We start from the raw sequence: 20,341 nt of genomic DNA, 5'->3' as shown, positions 1-20,341 counted from the left end.
ATAAAGCTTAATAAGATTTCCTATTAATATTAATAAATCGTTTTGACCGGGGACGCGTAGTTTGTTGGGGACGCGTATTTTAGTCATTCCCGTAGGGTAGCATTATTGATCAAATTATTTTTTCTGATGGAAAAGATTCATAGTTAAATTTTTCAAAAATATTTCTTAAATGACGAAGGCTTCTTTCGCAGATTTATAATTGTTCAAACATTTTATGAGTAGCCCACCTTGAGATAATAGTAATGTAAAATTTAATTAAATAATACTACATATGGTATCTAAATATTTCAAAAATGATCTATGAATTAAGTACGATTCCAATTTTTCCAAAAAACTTATAAGAATACACGAATTATTTTTGATTGGGTAGGTTATTTTGAAAATTGTTTAATATAAGCACCTTAAATGATGAAAAGGTCTTGCAAATATTTATTATATTTTAATTTTGTCAGTATCCTATTACAATTTAATACTAGATTGTTATCTATATTTTAGATTGCTGGAATATCAGATTGTATAAAAATAAAACTAAGATGCACTTTGTATATTATTCCATATGTCGAGTGAGCGCATGTCATTTTAATTGTTTTTTGTTAATATCGTTATTATTTGGGTAAGATTCATTTATATACTTTACTAGGCTTGCATATAGTAACAATTTAATCATGTTATTTCATTCTATCAAAGTAAATTTCCATAATTATATCTAATGACACGGGAAGTTGAATGCATTATATCTAATGACACGGGAAGTTGAATGACGTGACATCTGATTACAATAATTTTATTTTGTACGGTGAATAAAAAATCTTTATTTATATTTCAATGTCGAACATTTTAAAATTGCCTTTTAGGCACATTCTACTGGATAAAAATAGTAATACTTAGGTGATCATATGAATATCGTTATTTTAGGTATTAAAAAGAATTATTCTATTCGCATTTTAAGAATATAACAAAACTATTTTTTATTATTCAAATTAGTCCTATTACTATTCTAATTTATAAATATTCATAATTATTTTAACTAAAAGTATTTAAAATGTTGCTAGCAGAGCTTTTTATTTATTTCTTCATATCTATAAATTTATTATTCGTAAGAAAGAATGGTAATAAGAAATTATTCGATTTGTACAAATAATAAATTATTTTCGTATGTTTGTAGGCAAGTTTTAGGTATAAAAAATCGGATAAATCCTCTAAAGTTTTAACAGTATTTGGTGTAATAATTTATGATTCCCTTTAGTTGGGTGGGAAACTAGGGATTCTCAGTCGAACGACTTGTTAAACAACGACCAAATTTTATGAAATACAAATAACCCATTTTCAAAACATCAAAAGGTGTAGTCATGCAATTGCTTCATATCTACTAATGTCATACGCCGATTTCCTGTAATAGAACTCAGATCTATATGATATCATCATTTTCTTTGCTATCACTTCATCTTTATAGCTCATTGTGAAGAAGAAATTAACTTTTTCATAATAAATATTTTGTATCTAGCCCTCTAGTCTATATTGTTTAAAAAGAATCTGTTTTAAATAACACTAGAATAGATATTTGTATTTAGGCAAATCATTATTTAAATAACGACGGATAAATATAAAATCAGATATTTTCCCAATTTTGACATCTGAAATCTTCAAAAATTTAGGTTATAGGGTGGCTACACGAAATTTAATCTGAGCTAAAAGATCTATTTCTGTGCTGCAAGCAAAATTCATTTCAAACTTATATAATTGCAGTAAGAAAATTTTTCATAATCTTAAAATTTTTTAACAATATTCCCTGACCTTTATCTAATTTTATTTTTACGTTAAAGAGCCTTTGATTAACAGATCTTCGAGTCTAACCCTGGCAGAGAAAATAAATTCGGATGAGCCATTAAAATACGTGCAATACAAGGCTCTAGTATTACATATAATTTTTTCCATAGTTACATTAAATGAATTTATATATAATTTATCATTAGTTATAATAGGATTTTCATAAATATACGAATTATTCTATAATTTCAAAAAAAATCATATTATAATTTTTGGCAAAAGGTCTATTTCTTTCATTTCTACTAAGTTCATCTATCGAATACGATTTTTTTTTCTTGTTGGGCTGAAGAACTCAGGTTTAACAATTGGAAGAGGATTAGTTCGAGAAGAAGTAGACAGTGTATCAGTCACCACGCTACAACAATCGTGTTCTATTTTAGTCGGATTAGGAACTCTGAACATATTTGAAAGATTAAGATTGATCAAACCGTTTCGACGGCGGTTTCGAATATGATGGGGTGATGATTCACCGTTGAGTTGTATATCCATAAGAGCATTATCGTTGCTACTTCCTGCTATATGGTTATCATATTCGTCAGCCTCCTCTGGTAAATTGGTTCGAATGAGAACCAAAAATTTGGTGAAGCCACCGAATTTGGCGTTTGGTAAGAGCTAAATAATACAGTGATAATTGATTAATATGCTGCAGTTTTGCCAATTCCTTACTTTTTTCGACTCTTAAATGCTCTCAGTATGGAATTTATTAAGATTTTATTTTTTCCCCCCATTTTATAATTTGCACAATTTGACATAACTTTCTCCCCAAAAAATTCATCTTCAGAAATAAATGTGTATTAAAATAAAAGGAAATCAAACTTTAGGGGTCAAAAGGAAGTATTGAGGAACGTTGGGCTTTGACGACAATTCGACTATAAGCTCTAAGACTTTGGATTCATTTAATTGATCCATTCCTTGATTTATTTCGTCGACCATTCTGAAAGGGCAACATGTCAATTCCTATAATTTAGGAAAGTTTGTTTATATATATCAGAAACCTGCAGGCCCGGCCCTAAACCCGGCCCGTATTTTAAATATACCCGGGCCGGCCCTAAAAAAATTTTTTTTAAACATATCCGGGCCGGGCCTAAAATTTTTTCTTTTAAATATATCCGGGCCGGGCTTAAGATTGTTAAACCCGGGCCGGGTCGGGCCTTAATATTTTTTATAAAAATTTTTACATTATGAGTTAATGGTTATAAGATTATATTATATTATAGTTATGATTAATATAATATTGGGTGATGGTTAACACTACCTAACAACCCACAGATCGATCTAATTATTAATTTCCTGCAAATTTATTCAAAGTATTAATATATTTTTTTATAATTCATATCTAAATTTTTACAACATATTTTACCAAAACAATCAAATAAAGGAATATCTTAAATAAGCCCCAATATTGAAGTATTATTAATATATTTTTTTATAATTCATATCTAAATTTTTAGAATATATTTTACCAAAACAATCAAATAAAGGATTATCACTTCTTAAAGTTTGTAATTGATTTTACTTAATATAAAGCATTTTTTAATTGAAAAATTTGTTTTACACAAGTATCATTTTATTTCTCTTTTTCTCTGTCCCAAATTCAAGCAATTACGTATGTAGTCAGGGACAGATCGCAAAATGACGGAAAACTATATAAAAGATTATATTAAATTACAAGAGGCTCAGGAAGTAAATGAAATACCATCGACCAGTCAAATTACGACTGTTGTTAATCAAACTGAATCGTTTTATGACAAATGGGGGGGGGATGGTAATTCTGGTAATATGTCAATACCCGATGATGAATATTATAATTACATAAATAATAGATAAAACATTTAAGGTGGATAATTTGTTAAAGTGGTGGGCGGCTCATCAAAGCGAATTTCCAATTTTAGCAAAATTGGCAATTCCTGCTTTAAGTGCAAGCTGTGAGCGGAATTTTTCCACTACTGGGAGAATTCTTGAAGAAAGAAGAAGTAATCTTCAACCTGAAAAGGTAGATATGCTTCTCTTTCTTCATGATAATTTGTGAATTTTTAATATCTTTCTTGAGTATAGGGTTTCGTCAATCATGCTGGTTTTTTACTTTGCAAACTGTCAAATATTTATTGCATTTATTATATTTACCTTGAGTCATGAAAGTTTTTAATCCAACATTTTTCATTATTTTTTTTTACAATATTATATAATACAATTATCTTCTTTTGTTAAAAATTTATCTTATAAAATAAATTATATTAATATTGTGCAATTAGATTATATTTTCAAAATACTATTTATTATACATGCATTTTTTTAAATAGCGATTTATTTTTATTTTATAAATTAAATAGTAAATTAAATACAATATATTATATTCTCAAAATATTTTCCATTTTTATAAATTAAATATTAGTTTTATTTTTTTTAAATGTAATATAAAATATAGTATATGACAAATATTATTACCATTTTTATGAATATTAGTTTTATTTTTATAAATGCAATATAAAATATAGTATGCTCAAAATATCCATTTTTATAAATAACTGTTTTATAATTTTTATAAATTCAATATAATATTCTCAAAATATTAGCTTTTTACATGCATTTTTTAAATAATAAGCGATAATACTGGCTGAAAAATATGGTAAAATACCTCATAGGTGAATTTTTGTATATACCAGGTCATTTTGAAAAATTCCGAGCCGCTTAAATTTTTAAATCCGGGCCGAGCCGTAAAATTTTTTTTTTAAAATATCCGGGCCAGGCCGGGCCTAAAAAATTTAAAACCGGGCCGGGCCGTGCAAATGGTACCTCTGCAGGTCTCTGATATATATAAATGTCATGCAGTAAAGTCTTCATAAAATGCATCTCTATAAAAGGAAAACGAAGTAGAGGTCATATTTCAAAATTTGAGAGTGTGTCATAATCCTGACAAAGTTCAATATCAGAGACGCAACCATAACGATACACATCCATCGGGTACTTTTAAATATTAGATACCCCACGATCGATACCAAATTATATTAATTTTTTGCAGAATATAATTTAAAAATTTATCTTAATTTATTAATTACTCTTTATGAAGCAAGGAGGAGGGAAGGGGAGGTTAACGCGATGATTTATAAAATTTAAAAGATAAAATAGATATTTATTAAAATAGTATGTATCATAAATATAAATAAAATGTTTAAGTGAACATTCGAAATAAAAATTACTTGCAAAGATAACAAGAAGAATATAGTAGAAACGCTACGTTCTCCACCAGATTGGTGCTTATGATTGAGCCTCTTTTGGGTGTCTTCCTGTCTAAACTGGACCTTGATATCGAGACCGTATTTAAACATGTCGTATTCAGGTAACGAAGACTTGGCCTCATCTTGCCCTTATTTTTTTTTAAAAAGCAAAATTAAAATTTTTAGGGGTAAATTCCATCATTTCAAAAAGTTATGATCGAATTAGATAAGAAATATTATGTATTCAATATTTTAAATTAAAAAGGAACCTTTTATTTTTGCCTCCTCCTGCCCAATCAGTTCAACCTTGCCCACACAAGAAATCCTTTCAAAAAATTGTGAAAATTTTTCATCTATCTTCTTCACCAATAGCGTCAATTCGCGTATCCATTCCTTGTGTAAGGGGGCTATTTTCTTGTTGGCAAGGGTGTAGGATTGAGCATTGTAGGTAGAAAGGGTCTGTTGTAATGAATCTATTTTAAGTTGACGAGAATGGTATTCTTCTACAACCTAATTAAATTATGAAAAGCGATTTAAAAATGTCTTCTTTTCGAACATATTAAAAAAAAACTCATAGCTCAACTTTGCGCACAAATTGAACTTTTAACGCAGCGTTTCAAAATAATAAAAAAACGTAAACGCAGTTTGTTTAAATTGAAGCGTTAATTTTGATTTTTTCAATATGAAACATTTAAATTTAATACAAAAAAATACTTGCCCTATATTTACTTAACAGAAATAAAGGAAGGAAGAGGTGTAAGACAATATATTAAAAGAAAACTTTATTAATTCCAAATTTTATAATTAACAAGAAGATAAAACTATTCATATATTCTCGGATTAATCTGAGATGATATACATCCAAAAATTACTAGCCATGCCATTTGTAATGGTTGGGAATGATGCATTTCTTTTATCAAATTATCTGATGAAACCCTACACTAAAATTAATCTAAAGGGGAATTCAACATGAGGTTAGTGTAGAGAGGAGTTTTGGGGAAATTATTAAAAAATTTGAGCTTCTAGCTAGTATAGAAATAGTCATAAAAACAATATGTATCTTACATAATATAATGATACATGCTACAAATATTTAAATTGAAATATATAATTATATTATTAAACATCTTATGTATTTATAATATTATTAAAATTATGTAATAACCAAAATTATACAGATACAACAATGGTAAACCTTCTTACAACACAACCATTGTTGCCTAACAGAGAAAATAATTCTTCATCAAAGAAATCAAACATTCTTAAATTTTTTTTTAGGGAATTTAAATTATTATTCCAGTTTACAAGGGGAAAGGTGATCCTTTAGATTGCGGGTCTTATAGAGATATTAAACTCTTGGAACATGCAAAGAAAGTAATTTAGAGGGTGTTAGAGAAGCGGTTAAAGGAACAAAAAACAAAAATTGATTAAATCCAGTTTGGTTTTATACCGGGGAAAGGCATGACAGATGCATTTTTTGTAGTGAGTGAGACAAATATAGAAGATTTTTCAAAGGAAAAGAAACTCTATTATGCCTTTGTTTTTTTTGGAGAAGGCATTTAACAGTGTGCCACCTGAGGTTACTAGATGGGACTGAAAATCAGGTGTGGCAGAATGGTTGGTTATGGCAGTGACAATATATGTGGGAGTACAAACTGCGGTATGGACGGATGATGGAAATAGTGAAAGCTTTGAAGTGAAGGTAGGACTTGATGCTGAGTCCATTATTATTTTAGTAATGAATGTGGTGGCTAGAGATGTATGAAGAACTTCCCTGGGAGCTATTATATTTAGATGACCTTGTATAGTGAGGAAGAATTGAGAGATAAAATAGTAGATGGAAGATGGCTATGGAAGCAAAGGGCGTAAAATGAATGCAATAAAGACAAAGGTGATGATTGGTAAAGATAGTCCGAAGATCGAGAAATCCGGCAACTGGTATTGTGGTTTATGTGGGAAAGGATTTTCTAGAAAAATCCAAAGCACCAGATGCCAGAAATGGGTGCATTAAAGATGTAGCGGGAAAAAGGAAGTCTGGAATTGCGATGAGAAATAGGTATAGAAGTGATTGGAGTGGTAATGTGAAGAAATGGACTAAGATGGTTTATGACAAAAGATGACTGGGGAAAGAGATGCACCTTAATGGAAGTAGGAGGATCAAGACCTTGAGGAAGGTCCAAGAGACGTATATAAAGGTGATTGCATCTGATATGAGAAAAATTAACTTATTGATGCTCAGGACCGTCAAAAATGAAAAAGAAAATCAGAGTGAAAACTGGCCAACCTGGAAATTGTCATTAAAGATGAAGATTAAATTTGTTTATTTATATTGTAATAAATTTATTAATAAAAATATTTTATATTTAATTCTTTTTTGTACCTAATTCATTCATCATACATACATAATTATGTTATTACATGATAAAAATAAATTATTTGAATGTTAAGAAAAATTTAATTGAAGTATCCCTTAACTTGTATTAAATTTTATATAAGGAATATAAATTACCTTAATTAATGTGAATTTGAAATAATATTATATAAAAATATAACCCGTAAATATAAATTACATAAATATCACATGTAAATATAAAGAATATAAATATCACTTTTAAGATACAAAAACATCATTGATATAAATTAATAACTAATTTATATAAAGCTATTAAATATATCTAATACAAATTCATTTGTAGGTTTTGGTAAAGTATCATTTGTCTTTAGTTGAAGTAGAAATTTTGAAACCGAATTTTTAAATAAGTTGGTTGTCTAAACTTAAGGTTTCTGCATCCTCTACAAGGTTATCGATAAAATGTAGTGATATGCATCGGGCCTAATTTTTCAAACATGGCCCGAACCTAAATTTTTTTTAAAAAATTTACCTGCCCAACTGGGCCCGAATTTATTTAAATATAGAAATTAATTTTTATAATTACTCAAAATAAAAGACATATATGGTATCTAGTTTCTATAAATAAAATAAAATCTTTTTATTTTACATAAAAAATTCAATATAAAATTGATAAATTTAGATATATTTAAAAAACTTTCCAAGGTCTGACCCGAGCCGGCCCGAATTTTTTAAAAAATATTAGTCCTGACCTGGCCCAAACCCGATAAAAAAAATTAAGCGGGCCAGGTCTACTTTTGCAGATCTCTAAAATATAAATAAATTATAGATAAAAATAAGTTTTACTGCATCCCAGATGGCTTTTCTTCCAATACATTTATTAACCTGTTAATATATTTGACATTTTAGGTTTTATCATGTTTGAGACACAGCATCTAAATTGCCAGATGTCGGTCTATCAGCAACAGTTGCATAAAATTTATATATTTCCTATATTTGTATTCATGTTTGCCACCTTCTGAACCCGATGGCCTCCTCTTATCTAAATCTTTATAATTTTTTAATCTTTTCCTTAGATATAAAGCGTTGAAAACCAAAAAATTCCAGAGCTAAGCTAATTTAATGATAATATTTAATATTCTTATATATTTATACCTGAAACCAATAACAGAATAATGCTCCATAACAATGAATGTTTTTTATGGTCAGCATGTTCTTGGTTCCATATTATCTCGTCTAGTTCAATCATTTCAGCAAATTTTTTTTTAATATCATCATTTCATAGGCTAAAATATTAATGTATCATTCAATATAATTATTCGTATTTTTAGAAGATGTTGTGTCCATTCTATCATTTCAAAATTTAAAAATGTTTAAAAAAAGGCAAGATATTTGTTTTTTAATAAATAATTTAAAATGCAAAACGGAAAAGTGCCCAATTTAAACGAATCCATTTTTGTGTTTTGAAAGGTTGCGTTGAAACGTTCAATTTGTGTGCAATATTAATAGTGAGGACCAGATATATGCAAGGCCAAAAAAAATTCCAACCGGGCTAACTCTGCAAAAAAAAAGCCGGCCCGGAATTTCTAAAATGTCTTTTTTACCCTTAATAATGTTCATTTATCATGGGTAGGGTAACTTATTATTTATAAATCAGATAGAAATTTTTTTGCTACCTGACAGGCCAGATCTTTAGTGACGATATCAAAAGACAAGACTGAAGATTGATTTGCAAAATACCAATCTGATTAAAATATTTTGGAAAAAATCAGTCTGGCACATTTTTATTTTTAATTTTAGAAAATCGAGATTGGATCATCACCCACACTAGTCTAATAAATCTTTTGATTATAGTGACAATTCAAACTCCGGATAGAGGTTTTTTAATGTTTTATATTATTTAAAAATATACATTTTCTCCAACTACCAACATTTCAGCTCTTGTCTTGATAGAAGATATCTTCTCCTCCAGCTTGTCAATATCGTTAGGTAGATCCTCAAATTCCTTTTGTGATTTTGATAAAAATTATAAGCCAAGTTACATATATTAAACTAGTTAAAATAAATGGGTAAGCGTAAAATTTAACATATTATTTTATACCATATTTTTATAAAACGAACTTAATCCTAAATATGGCACATGCTGACGCTTTAATATGGTATTTTCTTTTATAAATAAATTCAATACAGGCCCTGGTAAAAGTAATTTTGGTAAAGAAGCCTTTAACCAAAGAATAAGTTATATGCTGACTAACTAAAAAAATATATACTGTCATCAAAGTAGCATCCAGTGTTAACACATTATTGGCATTTTTGAAATTCTGAGTTTCTAATCTACGAGTAAGCTGTCGAACACTTTCTTCCAAATGAGACATCATATTATCGCATTCCTCTTTCAGCGATTGAACCTCGGACTTTAAAAAATTAAAGTAAATAAAATATATAATTCTAATCAACGGTTTAGATTATAGTTTTAATTAATAAATATATTTTTGTCTTTAAATTTATATGATTTTCTTGCTTAAATTCATCTAAATTATCCTAAAGAAAAAAATTTGAAGATAGAACACCAGCAATTAAGAATTTTAAACAAGAATGCATTTATAAACTCTATTTTCTGCAGGATATTAAAAGAACTTTGAGAATCTTTGACAAGGCGATCTGTTAAAAAATGACCATGTTGAGTTAGTATTGAATTAAATAAATTACCATTATAGAAAATATTATTGAATGATGTATTTCTCTTTTCAAAATTACTTTTAAAGTTTCGTAACCCGATTTAGCTTGGTCCAAGCCCATTTTCTGGTCCAGAGATAAGATAGTAGTTTGCAAGATAGATAAGCAATGCTTAACCATGACGTCCCTCTCATCTATGCTAGCCTAATATTCACATTGTTTAAAATTTTATTAAATTATATAATTAAAAAAACTGGGGGGGGAGGGTTTATAGAGCTACTTCTTCCGGTGATATAAAAATATATGTAAATAATTAATACCTATATCCAGGGTATGTCAAGTTGGCCAATTGACCTAAAAGGTAAGTGGGAAGATTAGACATTGTGTTATTTTTTCAACTTTAAATAATTTTTTGAGCTATTTTTTAAAAAGTTTTAAAATCTGATTTTACCAGAAATGTATTCTAATATGTTCATACAATTTTTCCATATAACTATGAGTCATTTTATAAAAAATCTATGAAAGAATATAAATTATATTAAGTTCAAATGTTTATAACAAAATTGGGTAAAATTCATAGGGTAAGTTATCCAAAATGGTAGAATACATTTCTGATAAAATCAGATTTTAAAAATATTTTAAAAAAGTGCTCAAAAAATAATTTATAGTTGAAAAAAAAGTGGCTCACAATGTTCCCACTCGAATTTGTAATTGAATAAATCAATGTATTTTCACGCACTCTGATAAAATGAAGACTAATAAATAGTTTTACTATGTGCCCCGGCTTTAGTAAAGAAATCTGATCGATTCTGACCCCTTATCCTAAAAAACGATATTAACAAAAAATGAGGATATTTATACTAGTTCAAATCTAATGAAGAAGTGCTTCAAATACAACTATTTTTAAGGGATAATATTTTTAAACATCCCACTAGAGACCAGAGTTGTCAGACCATCGATTTTTACTCTTGTTATCTAATAATTTGCATTTTCTACAGATTTTTTATAAAATAAATGTAGGCTTTCTAGAAATTTCATTATAAAATTTGAAAATATAAAATGCAATTCGTATAATCAGACGCTTACAATGCTATCATAGATTTAAAAGGGCATCTTGTTATGAGCTATTTTATTCTCCTCTTCATTTTTAGAAAAGAAATAATAAAATATTTAATATATATTCATTTTAAAAAGAAATATTATGATAAATCACACTTATTACTCCATCTAATTCTGAAAATGAATAAAGGATTTGAAGAAAAATTATCTATTTTATTTATTAATGGATGACTTAAATAATGGAAATACCAAAACATTCCCAATATACTGCGCTATTTTAATAAAGACTTCGAGTAAACTTCTAAAAAAAAATTCATCGGAATTGGAGAAACGAAGGATATTAAATTTATACTTGTGCAGAACCTTGATTTTAAAACAAAAATTAACAATTTAAATTAGTATATAAAATCTAAAAAAATATGAATAAGATTTATTTTATGTATTGATTTTTACAATAATATGTGTGCATATTTGATAAAGGTTTAAAAAAAAAAGAATTAAGAAAACCATAAAAGAAACGATGATATTTTATGTATTGATTTTTACAATAATATGTGTGCATATTTGATAAAGGTTTAAAAAAAAAGAATTAAGAAAACCATAAAAGAAACGATGATATTTTATTCTAAATTTAGGAGTATCGCCGATGATGGCGATATCCTTTAATTAATTTATTCTAAAATAAATTCAAATATCAAAATTTTTCATAAAATAAAGTGATCCTTACAATTTCTTTTTCATGTAATAAATATAAAATCTGCTATTTAGAAAATCATTTTATCAAATAAAATATAAATTAAAAAATAAAATTTTATTAAAAAAATATTTGGAATTATGGCTAAATTCGCTGGCTGTTTAAACGAATATGCTAATCCTGCTAGATACCTGCGAATAGTAATTTTTTCGATTACAACGAGACCTGTAGGAAGAAAAGTATTTTACCGACCCAACCCAAACATACCAAGCCAAAATCGATTTAACTATAGAAATATCAAGTAGAACTTATGATTAATTAAAAATGATGATAACTCCATTGAATCCCAAAAAAACTCTGCCAAAGCAAACGAAACATTATTTTTAGAATGGATCAACCAAAATATCATAAACTATTTGCCAAATCATTTATGAACATATTATGTAAAGTTATTTACTTTTATTATATACCAAATAAAATAAATAGTCATATAAAAATATAATTGCCTTTGACTTTGAGCAGTAAATTGACCGATTGTGCTTGACTTGTTCAAATACCTACTCCAGCTTATTTCTCAAAGATTAATAATTTTTTTCAAAAATAAATAAAATAGAACAAATCAATGTCACTTATCTAATTTTTGGCCAATAAAAATAAATATAGTATTTATTCTCTTTATAATAACCTTGAATGCGCGGGAATTGGCTTTGAGCTTGACATAAATTTCTGAATTTATAGCTTGCAATTTTTCCTCTAGTTGGCGCTTTATGAGGTCGGCATCTACCATATTTCGCTTTTCGTTATCTAGTCTGTGTTTGTTGGTTAATTCATTTTAATTGTGAGCATTCAATGTCAAATCGATAGCCATACTCCAAATCTTTTGAGATTTGGGTAAAATTTTGACAAACTAAGGTATATGTAACTAAAGAAGTGTTTGGATTATCCTAGTTCTTGTATTTTAGAAAATATCAAGGGTCAACGTATAAAAAATGACCTATTTTTAGGCTAATCAAATATCATTCAATTAAAGATTCACTAAAAACTACAGAATAATAAATAGTAACTTTAAAATCAAAATAAAGTGTATGCAATTAGTGTTACATAATAGCCTAAAAACTAAGCCTAAGTCTAATTAGGCTTAGCCTAAAATCGGCTAAAACTTAATTAGTCAAAAATTCTGCATCGGCTAATGGTCCGTCAGCGTTCCGTAAGACTGCCTAACATTAATTATTATTACAATTTATTACTGATTTTCACGCCCAAAATTTTAAGCAAAAAATATTTTTTGAAGTTCAAAAAGATTTTTGAACATATTGATTTGATAAGAATTTTAAATCTTCTTTGTAAATATATCTTTTTTAAATTATTTTTGTAAATAAATATTAATATTAAACTTTTTATGATATTTCTTAATATTATAATGTGACAATTGTCATATTCGTTATTTTTTAACATTTTTGAAATTTTGCACAAAAAATAATATTTATAAAGATGTAAAATTACAAATTCAATGAAGATGTTCCTTGGAAAAATGACAATTATCATAATCGGTATTTTTAAACAATATAAAATTTTTTTGACGCTAATGGGCAAAATATGTATTTTTAACATGTTAAATTAAAATTTTAAATAAAATGTACCATATAAAAGTGATCATTTTTAAAGTTTTTTGACGCAAATGGGTAAAAATATAGATTGTAAACATGTTAAATTAAAATTTCATAAAGATATACCATAGAAAAGTATCAAGTCTCATCGGTGGCTTTATGGAGATGTGAAAATGGTATGATATCAAGTAATCAGGGTTTCGAACTGACCAATAAAACCGGATTGAACCGTTATAATTTTCTAAACCGCAACTGAACCGTTATAAAGAAAATATAAAAAGCGCAAACAACTGTTATAAATATTTTAACCCTTTATTCATTTGAATTTATAATTTAACATCTTTATATATAAATATTATTTTTACCCTTTTGTGTCAAAAAATTTCAAAAATGGTAAAAAAAACGAATATGACAATTGTCACATTATAATATTATACTTAAAAAGATCATATAAAATAACATAAAAAAAATGTTTAATATTAATATTTTTAAAAAATTTTTTTAGAATAAAACAACCTCATTTAATATACTTTAGAAAAGAGATAATTTTACAAAAATGATTAAAATAAACTATAAAAGATCGCAAAAGAATTCCTCAAAAAAAGATATACTTACATACAAAGAAGATTTAAAATTCTTATCAAATCAAAATATGTTCAAAAAATATTTTTAGCTTAAAATTTGGATAAAATTGTAACAAAAATAATATTACATATTATCATCAAAGAAATAAATCCATTTTCATAATAAAATATTCATGTTTCATTTCATAATAAAATATAAATTATTTTACTAAAAAAAAAATTAATGCTAGACATATCTTAAGGAACGCTGACGGGCGATTAATCGATGCAGAATTTTTGACTAATTACATTTTAACCGATTTTTAGGCTAAGCCTAATTAGGCCTATCCGATTTTTTCGCCTAAAATCTAGGCTAAGTCGTTTTGTAGTTGACTATTAGCCGATTACGAAACAGCAACACTTTATGCAATACATTCTATTTTTTAAAGTAACGGTCCATTTAACCCTTCTAAAGTTTAAAATAAATATAAAAATAAGCAGATTTTTATCGAATTTTAAGCAAATGCCACTAAGACCAATCCATTTCTGTAAAAAATTGAAAAGCAAAAATTATTCGCTATTCATTGATAAAAACAGGGAAAACAAGGTTTTTTTTGTTTAATAAATATCATAAGTAAATTAATTGTTCTAATAAAATATAAAATGTATTTATTATACTTTAATAATAATACGTAAGGATTAAGGTTTAATAAATATGGGGTAATATTGTATAATACATGTAAAAAAATGTTCATCCTTAATTATTTATAATATAACATACTGATACATTTACTCAAATAAAAAAATTTATATTTTCTGTTTTAAATATTTTCTTATCAATAAAAATTTAAATATTGCATAAACCCGTGTTGTATATTCTTTACAAGAATATCATACAAAAACATTTTAAATCATATCTAAAACAATTTATTACATATTATGCTAAAAATATATTCTTTGAATTTGTGTTTGTATATATTTTAACCATAAATTGAAAACTTGGTATTCCAATTTTTTTAAAAAACAAAATGTCTTAATAACATTTGCTGAAAATTTCATATATGTCGAGGAAACTCATTATATTTTTATAATAATATTAAACTTTCGAATAGGAATAAATGGATCGTATATTTAAAGAAAAATAGAATGTATACATTTATTTTGATATTAGAATTATTATTTATAATTCTGTAGCGTTTATTAAATCTTTATTGAATAACAATCGAAAAAAGTAAAAATAGGTCCATTTTCATACTTTCCTTGGATATCTCGAAAAATAAACATTTAGTTACGTGTACCTTGTTTGTAAGCAAAATTTCACCCAAATTATAAGTTTGGGAAAATCATGTTTTCTTTATTTAATTATTGATAAGCTTTATTTATATAAAAGAAACCTAAATATAATGTTTTATATGCAAATTTTATAAGCGGCAATTTTTACATAAGATACACACGAAATTATCCCATAAAAATTGAAAACTAAAATTCTAGGTATTTTCGCCTTTTTATTTAAAAAAAAAATTATTTTACGTATACTAACTAGATTTAAATGAGTTTTAAAATGTAATTACCTAGCCTTAAGGGATTTAAGCTTTGTTTCTATAATATTTTGGGTATTTTTGTGTTTGTTGAGCTCTTGAATTTGCGTATTAATTTGTCTGATGGCATCTGAGAGTTCTTTTTCTTTGCTCTTACATGCCTTCAGGGCTTCGTTACTTTGTAAAAGTTGAGATTCTAATTTCTATATATCATATATTGTAAATGTGTTGAATTTATTGTCTCAGATAAAATAAATTAGAAACTTAAAAATTGTTTATTTATTATTGATAATATCAGTAGTAAAAATAATATAATTAGATTTTCTTTAAGTTTTAATAAAAAAAATTTCACCTATCCCTAAACCAAAAACAGATTCCGTTTAATCATATAACCAAAACCGATATATAAAAATGCCGGGCAAAAATATTCCGGTTTATTTAGTTTGAAAAATAGATTAAATCTTAAACAACCATTTAAAATAGCTTTTCCTGGCATTTTAAAATACTTTGTGAAAAGTGGACTATTTAAATCCCAAGTATTTTTACCAGATTATTATGAAATAAAATATTACTCTTATTTAAAAAAAATTTATTTAGGGGAGCTGAGAATATTTTTTTTTATAAATTTTGAAATTATTATCTCCTCTATTATTCAATGTATGAAGGTAAAAAATATTTTTTTAAAGCTTCTATTCTAAATTTACTTTATATGCATCATCATAAGAATCTTTATTATCTGCCTCATTGAAAACGTGATATTGCGTGAAGAAGTTGGATTTATTCCTGACCTGGATTCAATTAATTCATAAATTAATGTAAAACTAATTTCTCATTCAATTTTCTTATCTTTAATTGATTTATTTGACCCCTTCCTCTTTTGTATATTTGATTCTTTCTATTCTGCCTTTCATTTATTTTTATCCGTCTTGGAAGGAATTTTAATGTATAATATAATCGATAAAAATTAACCTGGGTCTGATCAAGGCAAGGCTCGCCTGGTCTGTACCGTGAACGCGTGATTTTTACAAGAGTAGAAAGCGCGTAAAAACTTGATAATTTAATGGGAATATTCATTGAGAATAATTGCTTGCATTTTGTTAGAATGTTCATTTCTTTTTTTTGTACTTTTTTAAGAACAATTATATAAGGTTTTTTGAAAATACCCCTAATGAGGTCCTTTTAGAAAAAGAAATAGTATAAGGATAAGGTCATTATAGAATACAATTAATTTATAGTTTAGGACCAAAGAAAATAGATTTTTAAATGTTTTTAGTGTCTTCAGAAAACAAAAAAAATATTAGTTAAAAAAGAGTGTTTAAAATAAGAAAACAAATTAGCCAGGTTAGATCCAACAAGATGAAATAGATATATTATTTACTGATTGAGGAGCTCATGGTTTCTTCCTTCCTGCAGATAGGAATTTCGTGGATCTTGTGTTTCCTACATAAGAAATTGGCAATCTCGAAGGGACAGCTGTGTATATAGTCTCTGAGGTGACAATCAAACAAGGACATGAACGATAGTATGTGGTTTAGATCATTAGGATTTGAATTGGGATCGGGTATATTACTAAACAAAAAATTGCAGTAAAATCATTTTTCTTTAAACTTTTTTTTCTCAGGTAATAAAAATAATGTTGCATCTGTCAGTTGCAAATGACAGGATATAGTATTGATTTTATTTTAATGGGCTGACTTTCCTTATGTGAAATCATATGGTTAACTATGTATTAATTTAGATATATATTTTTTAATATAAAACATTGTATTTTTTGAGAATTTTTAAAATGATATTTAATATTCGAAAGTGTGTTTTCTTGGTTTATAAAATGTTTATAATATTCTCGGTTTGTAAGATATAATATATCATCAATAAGAAAATATCCAAATAATATTTTATTTGACAGCAAATTTATATTGATAAATGCATCATTCATTTGAATCTCCTTTTTTTAAAAAATAAAAAACAACTTTTTTTGAATAAAAGTGGATGTGCCAAAGATAAATTATGGTTTATTACGCTTTTCATTATTTTAATAAACGGATGGATTTTTAATGATATCAGGTCGATTTATATTTTCTCTAAAAAGACTAAACCGCGCTGATCCGATTCCGATATATCGAACAGACATAATAATAAAGCCATAATTTAATAACTTCATTTATTTTATCTGTTAATATAAAAATATTCCATCAAAAATTGATTAAACAATAAAACTTCATTCGATATCATTATCAATATGTGTAAATGTAATATTATTTTCACTTGATATAGTCGAATCAACATCTTCATGTAGCATTATTAATTTTTCTAAACTATATATAACCTAAGGTTTTATCATTTGGCTCATTAAGGGAAGCAAATATATCTCAAATATATGATTTATTAAGTGTAAATAACGATCATTTTGAAAATTTAATATTTCTGCTTCCAAATTAACAGAAAATTTACCACAAACCTTGACATGCGGTCATTTTGATAGGATTCAGAAAGTGTATTTAAGGTCACAATATTTACATATTATTATGTAACCTTTTTTATTACTGGCATCTTCTTTTAAAAAGTGAGTCCAGCTCTCAGATCTATGATATATTTTGTTTGTTGAATTAAATCAAACATAAAACCAAAGAAATAACATAATCACAAGGGCGTAATTTAAATGCAAGTTGCAATGAACTATCAGAGTTGGGCATAAAAAATCAAAATTTTATTTTTAAAATCTAGATTTAGATTATGGATGATATCATGATAATTCGCATATATTCTAATTATAAGATATATGGTAAGGGCTAAATATAGTTAATTTTTTTTATAAAACTGATGTTCCTGTTACTCTTACTAAATTTTATATTTTTTTGAACCACAAACCCTGAACCCGCTTCAGAGATATTTCACTGAACCAGAACCCTTTTGTAGAATGAGGGTTCACAACCCTGGTAAAAGGGAGAGGTACACCAATACCACTTTTTTTTAGCTGATTAGGAATAATTTGATAAAAATTTGTTACATTATTTAGTGGGATTCAGAGAATAAACTGCCTTCGTTTATTTTTTAAATTTCCATTTTAAAAATAAATTACAATTATATTGAGATTTAAAAATAACATATTTTGATAAATTTGATCTTAAAATATAAACTTTGGGAAAAATCAGATAATAATTTTTTTTTTCTCATTAGTAAACAAATAGGTATCTTTTAAATTAAATAGATATTTAAAAAATCCAATAATAAACAAGAAAAGCGGTAAAAAAAAATAAGATGAGTCCTAAAAAATCAAAGAATTGACAGTATAGGAATCACATCATGGTATTTGAAAAGAATTACTCCACTAGTTATAATTAGAGTCTGCCCAACCAGCTCGCACCCAATAACAGACATTCTCCCCACCTTTATTTTAAAAATTTTCTTTGATCAAGCCGAATCTGAAAAATATTATCAGATTCAAGGTTTTATTAAATAGACATGATTTAAGAAAAATATAATAGGCTCACTGAGAGGGTGCATAATTGGATTTGATGTAAGAAGTAAATGGACATTGGTCAGAATCGGTTCTTGCGACATCTAAATCAGAATACATTCTATCAAATTTTTCGCTGTCTTCTACCAATCTATTCGATAAGCTTGTATTATGGTTACCACCTTTTTATTTTGTCACAAAAATAAAAAATATTAGATCCCCACCTTTTTGCATTATTATGAGATCATCTGTTTCTGGGTTATCATAAAGAAACATAATTGGTCAAAGGAATGAAATAGAATTTTTACCTGATACATTAGAAGACCTTCTGCTTCTATCATTCTGATTATTTCCTTGATGGGGGATATCGATAAATCTTTCCAAAAATATTGTGATTTTTAAATTCAATTCCTTTCTGACTTTTCGCAAGAAGAGCACAAAATCGCTTTGGTCAAAACACAAAAATCCCATCCATTCCTGGAATCCTATCTGATTTTCCATGTATTGAGAACCTTCCAGACTTTTGAATTTCATCTTGAAAATAAATCGCAAAAGTATTTAAAGTTTTCTGTTTATAATTAACAAAAATCCCATCCATTCCTAGAATCCTATCTGATTTTCCATGTATTGAGAACCTTCCAGACTTTTGAATTTCATCTTGAAAATAAATCGCATAAGTATTTAAAGTTTTGTTTAAAAATTAAGTTTTTTAAAAAAAGAAGCGAAAAGAGAAATATAATACACTTATATTAGAGTAATGAAATTAGATTCGATTAAGAGGTCAGTGCCACTGAACCTATGCAAAATATTTATAAAGGCCGCGTTGGATTTTTAGAACTTCTTTTAAAGCTAAGAATTAAGCAAATTTATGTTTTTTCCCTTTATAAAAGAGCCAGGCTTGACAACTTGTTATTTATCAAGCCAAAAACGTTTTAAAAATTTTAACGAGTCAGTTCAGGTTGTTTTTTTTTGTTTTATATTTTTGGATAAAATGTAATTTAATATCAAGACTTCTGACTCGATTTGGAGACACATAACCTTTTCCCATCTTATGTTTCCTTCTAAAAAAACCTTCTCTTATCTTATGTTTTCTTACAAAAAATCTTCTCCCATCTTATGTTTCCCTCTGAAAAACATTATTCCTTTTTTCATAATTTTTTTGTTGTTTACGTATAAGGATATGGGTCCTATAATCTTGTGTTTGAATAGGTGCTGGTTGGAGGTTAACCATTGATAGGCCTTGTAAGCATCTTGAGACTTGTGTTTGATATTTTCGAGTTTGTAATCAAATCTTGACCTTTGAAACTCAATGTCACGCAATATTTCTTTTTTTTGATAGCAAAAATAAAATGGTG

The 20,341-nt window shown here is 26.7% G+C and overlaps 1 protein-coding gene across 3 annotated transcripts in view; it reads right to left on the bottom strand.

Moving 5' to 3' along the window:
• Window positions 1-1,813: 1,813 nt before the first annotated feature.
• The window catches only part of LOC135923308 (uncharacterized), a 42,053-nt gene continuing 23,525 nt past the window's right edge, over window positions 1,814-20,341 (bottom strand). For 2 of the 3 annotated variants that reach the window (XM_065457985.1, XM_065457986.1), the window contains 15 exons: window positions 20,157-20,311; window positions 19,295-19,520; window positions 19,021-19,168; window positions 16,908-17,098; window positions 16,499-16,653; window positions 16,234-16,317; window positions 15,563-15,732; window positions 12,507-12,630; window positions 10,150-10,272; window positions 9,663-9,806; window positions 9,305-9,397; window positions 5,312-5,552; window positions 5,025-5,191; window positions 2,644-2,784; window positions 1,815-2,439 (listed from right to left, as the gene is read on the bottom strand). In XM_065457985.1, the coding sequence (XP_065314057.1) occupies window positions 2,080-2,439; window positions 2,644-2,784; window positions 5,025-5,191; window positions 5,312-5,552; window positions 9,305-9,397; window positions 9,663-9,806; window positions 10,150-10,272; window positions 12,507-12,630; window positions 15,563-15,732; window positions 16,234-16,317; window positions 16,499-16,653; window positions 16,908-17,098; window positions 19,021-19,168; window positions 19,295-19,520; window positions 20,157-20,311 (2,522 nt within the window). In that variant the 3' untranslated portion in view covers window positions 1,815-2,079. Of the gene's footprint in view, window positions 2,440-2,643; window positions 2,785-5,024; window positions 5,192-5,311; window positions 5,553-9,304; window positions 9,398-9,662; window positions 9,807-10,149; window positions 10,273-12,506; window positions 12,631-15,562; window positions 15,733-16,233; window positions 16,318-16,498; window positions 16,654-16,907; window positions 17,099-19,020; window positions 19,169-19,294; window positions 19,521-20,156; window positions 20,312-20,341 lie in introns of all 3 variants that reach the window. The other variant, XM_065457984.1, reaches the window with a different exon arrangement.

Source organism: Gordionus sp. m RMFG-2023, chromosome 2 (assembly GCF_954871325.1).
Source record: "Gordionus sp. m RMFG-2023 chromosome 2, tfGorSpeb1-WG-v2, whole genome shotgun sequence".
Lineage (NCBI taxonomy): Eukaryota > Metazoa > Nematomorpha > Gordioida > Chordodea > Parachordodidae > Gordionus > Gordionus sp. m RMFG-2023.
This window is presented reverse-complemented; position numbering and strand designations above follow the sequence as displayed.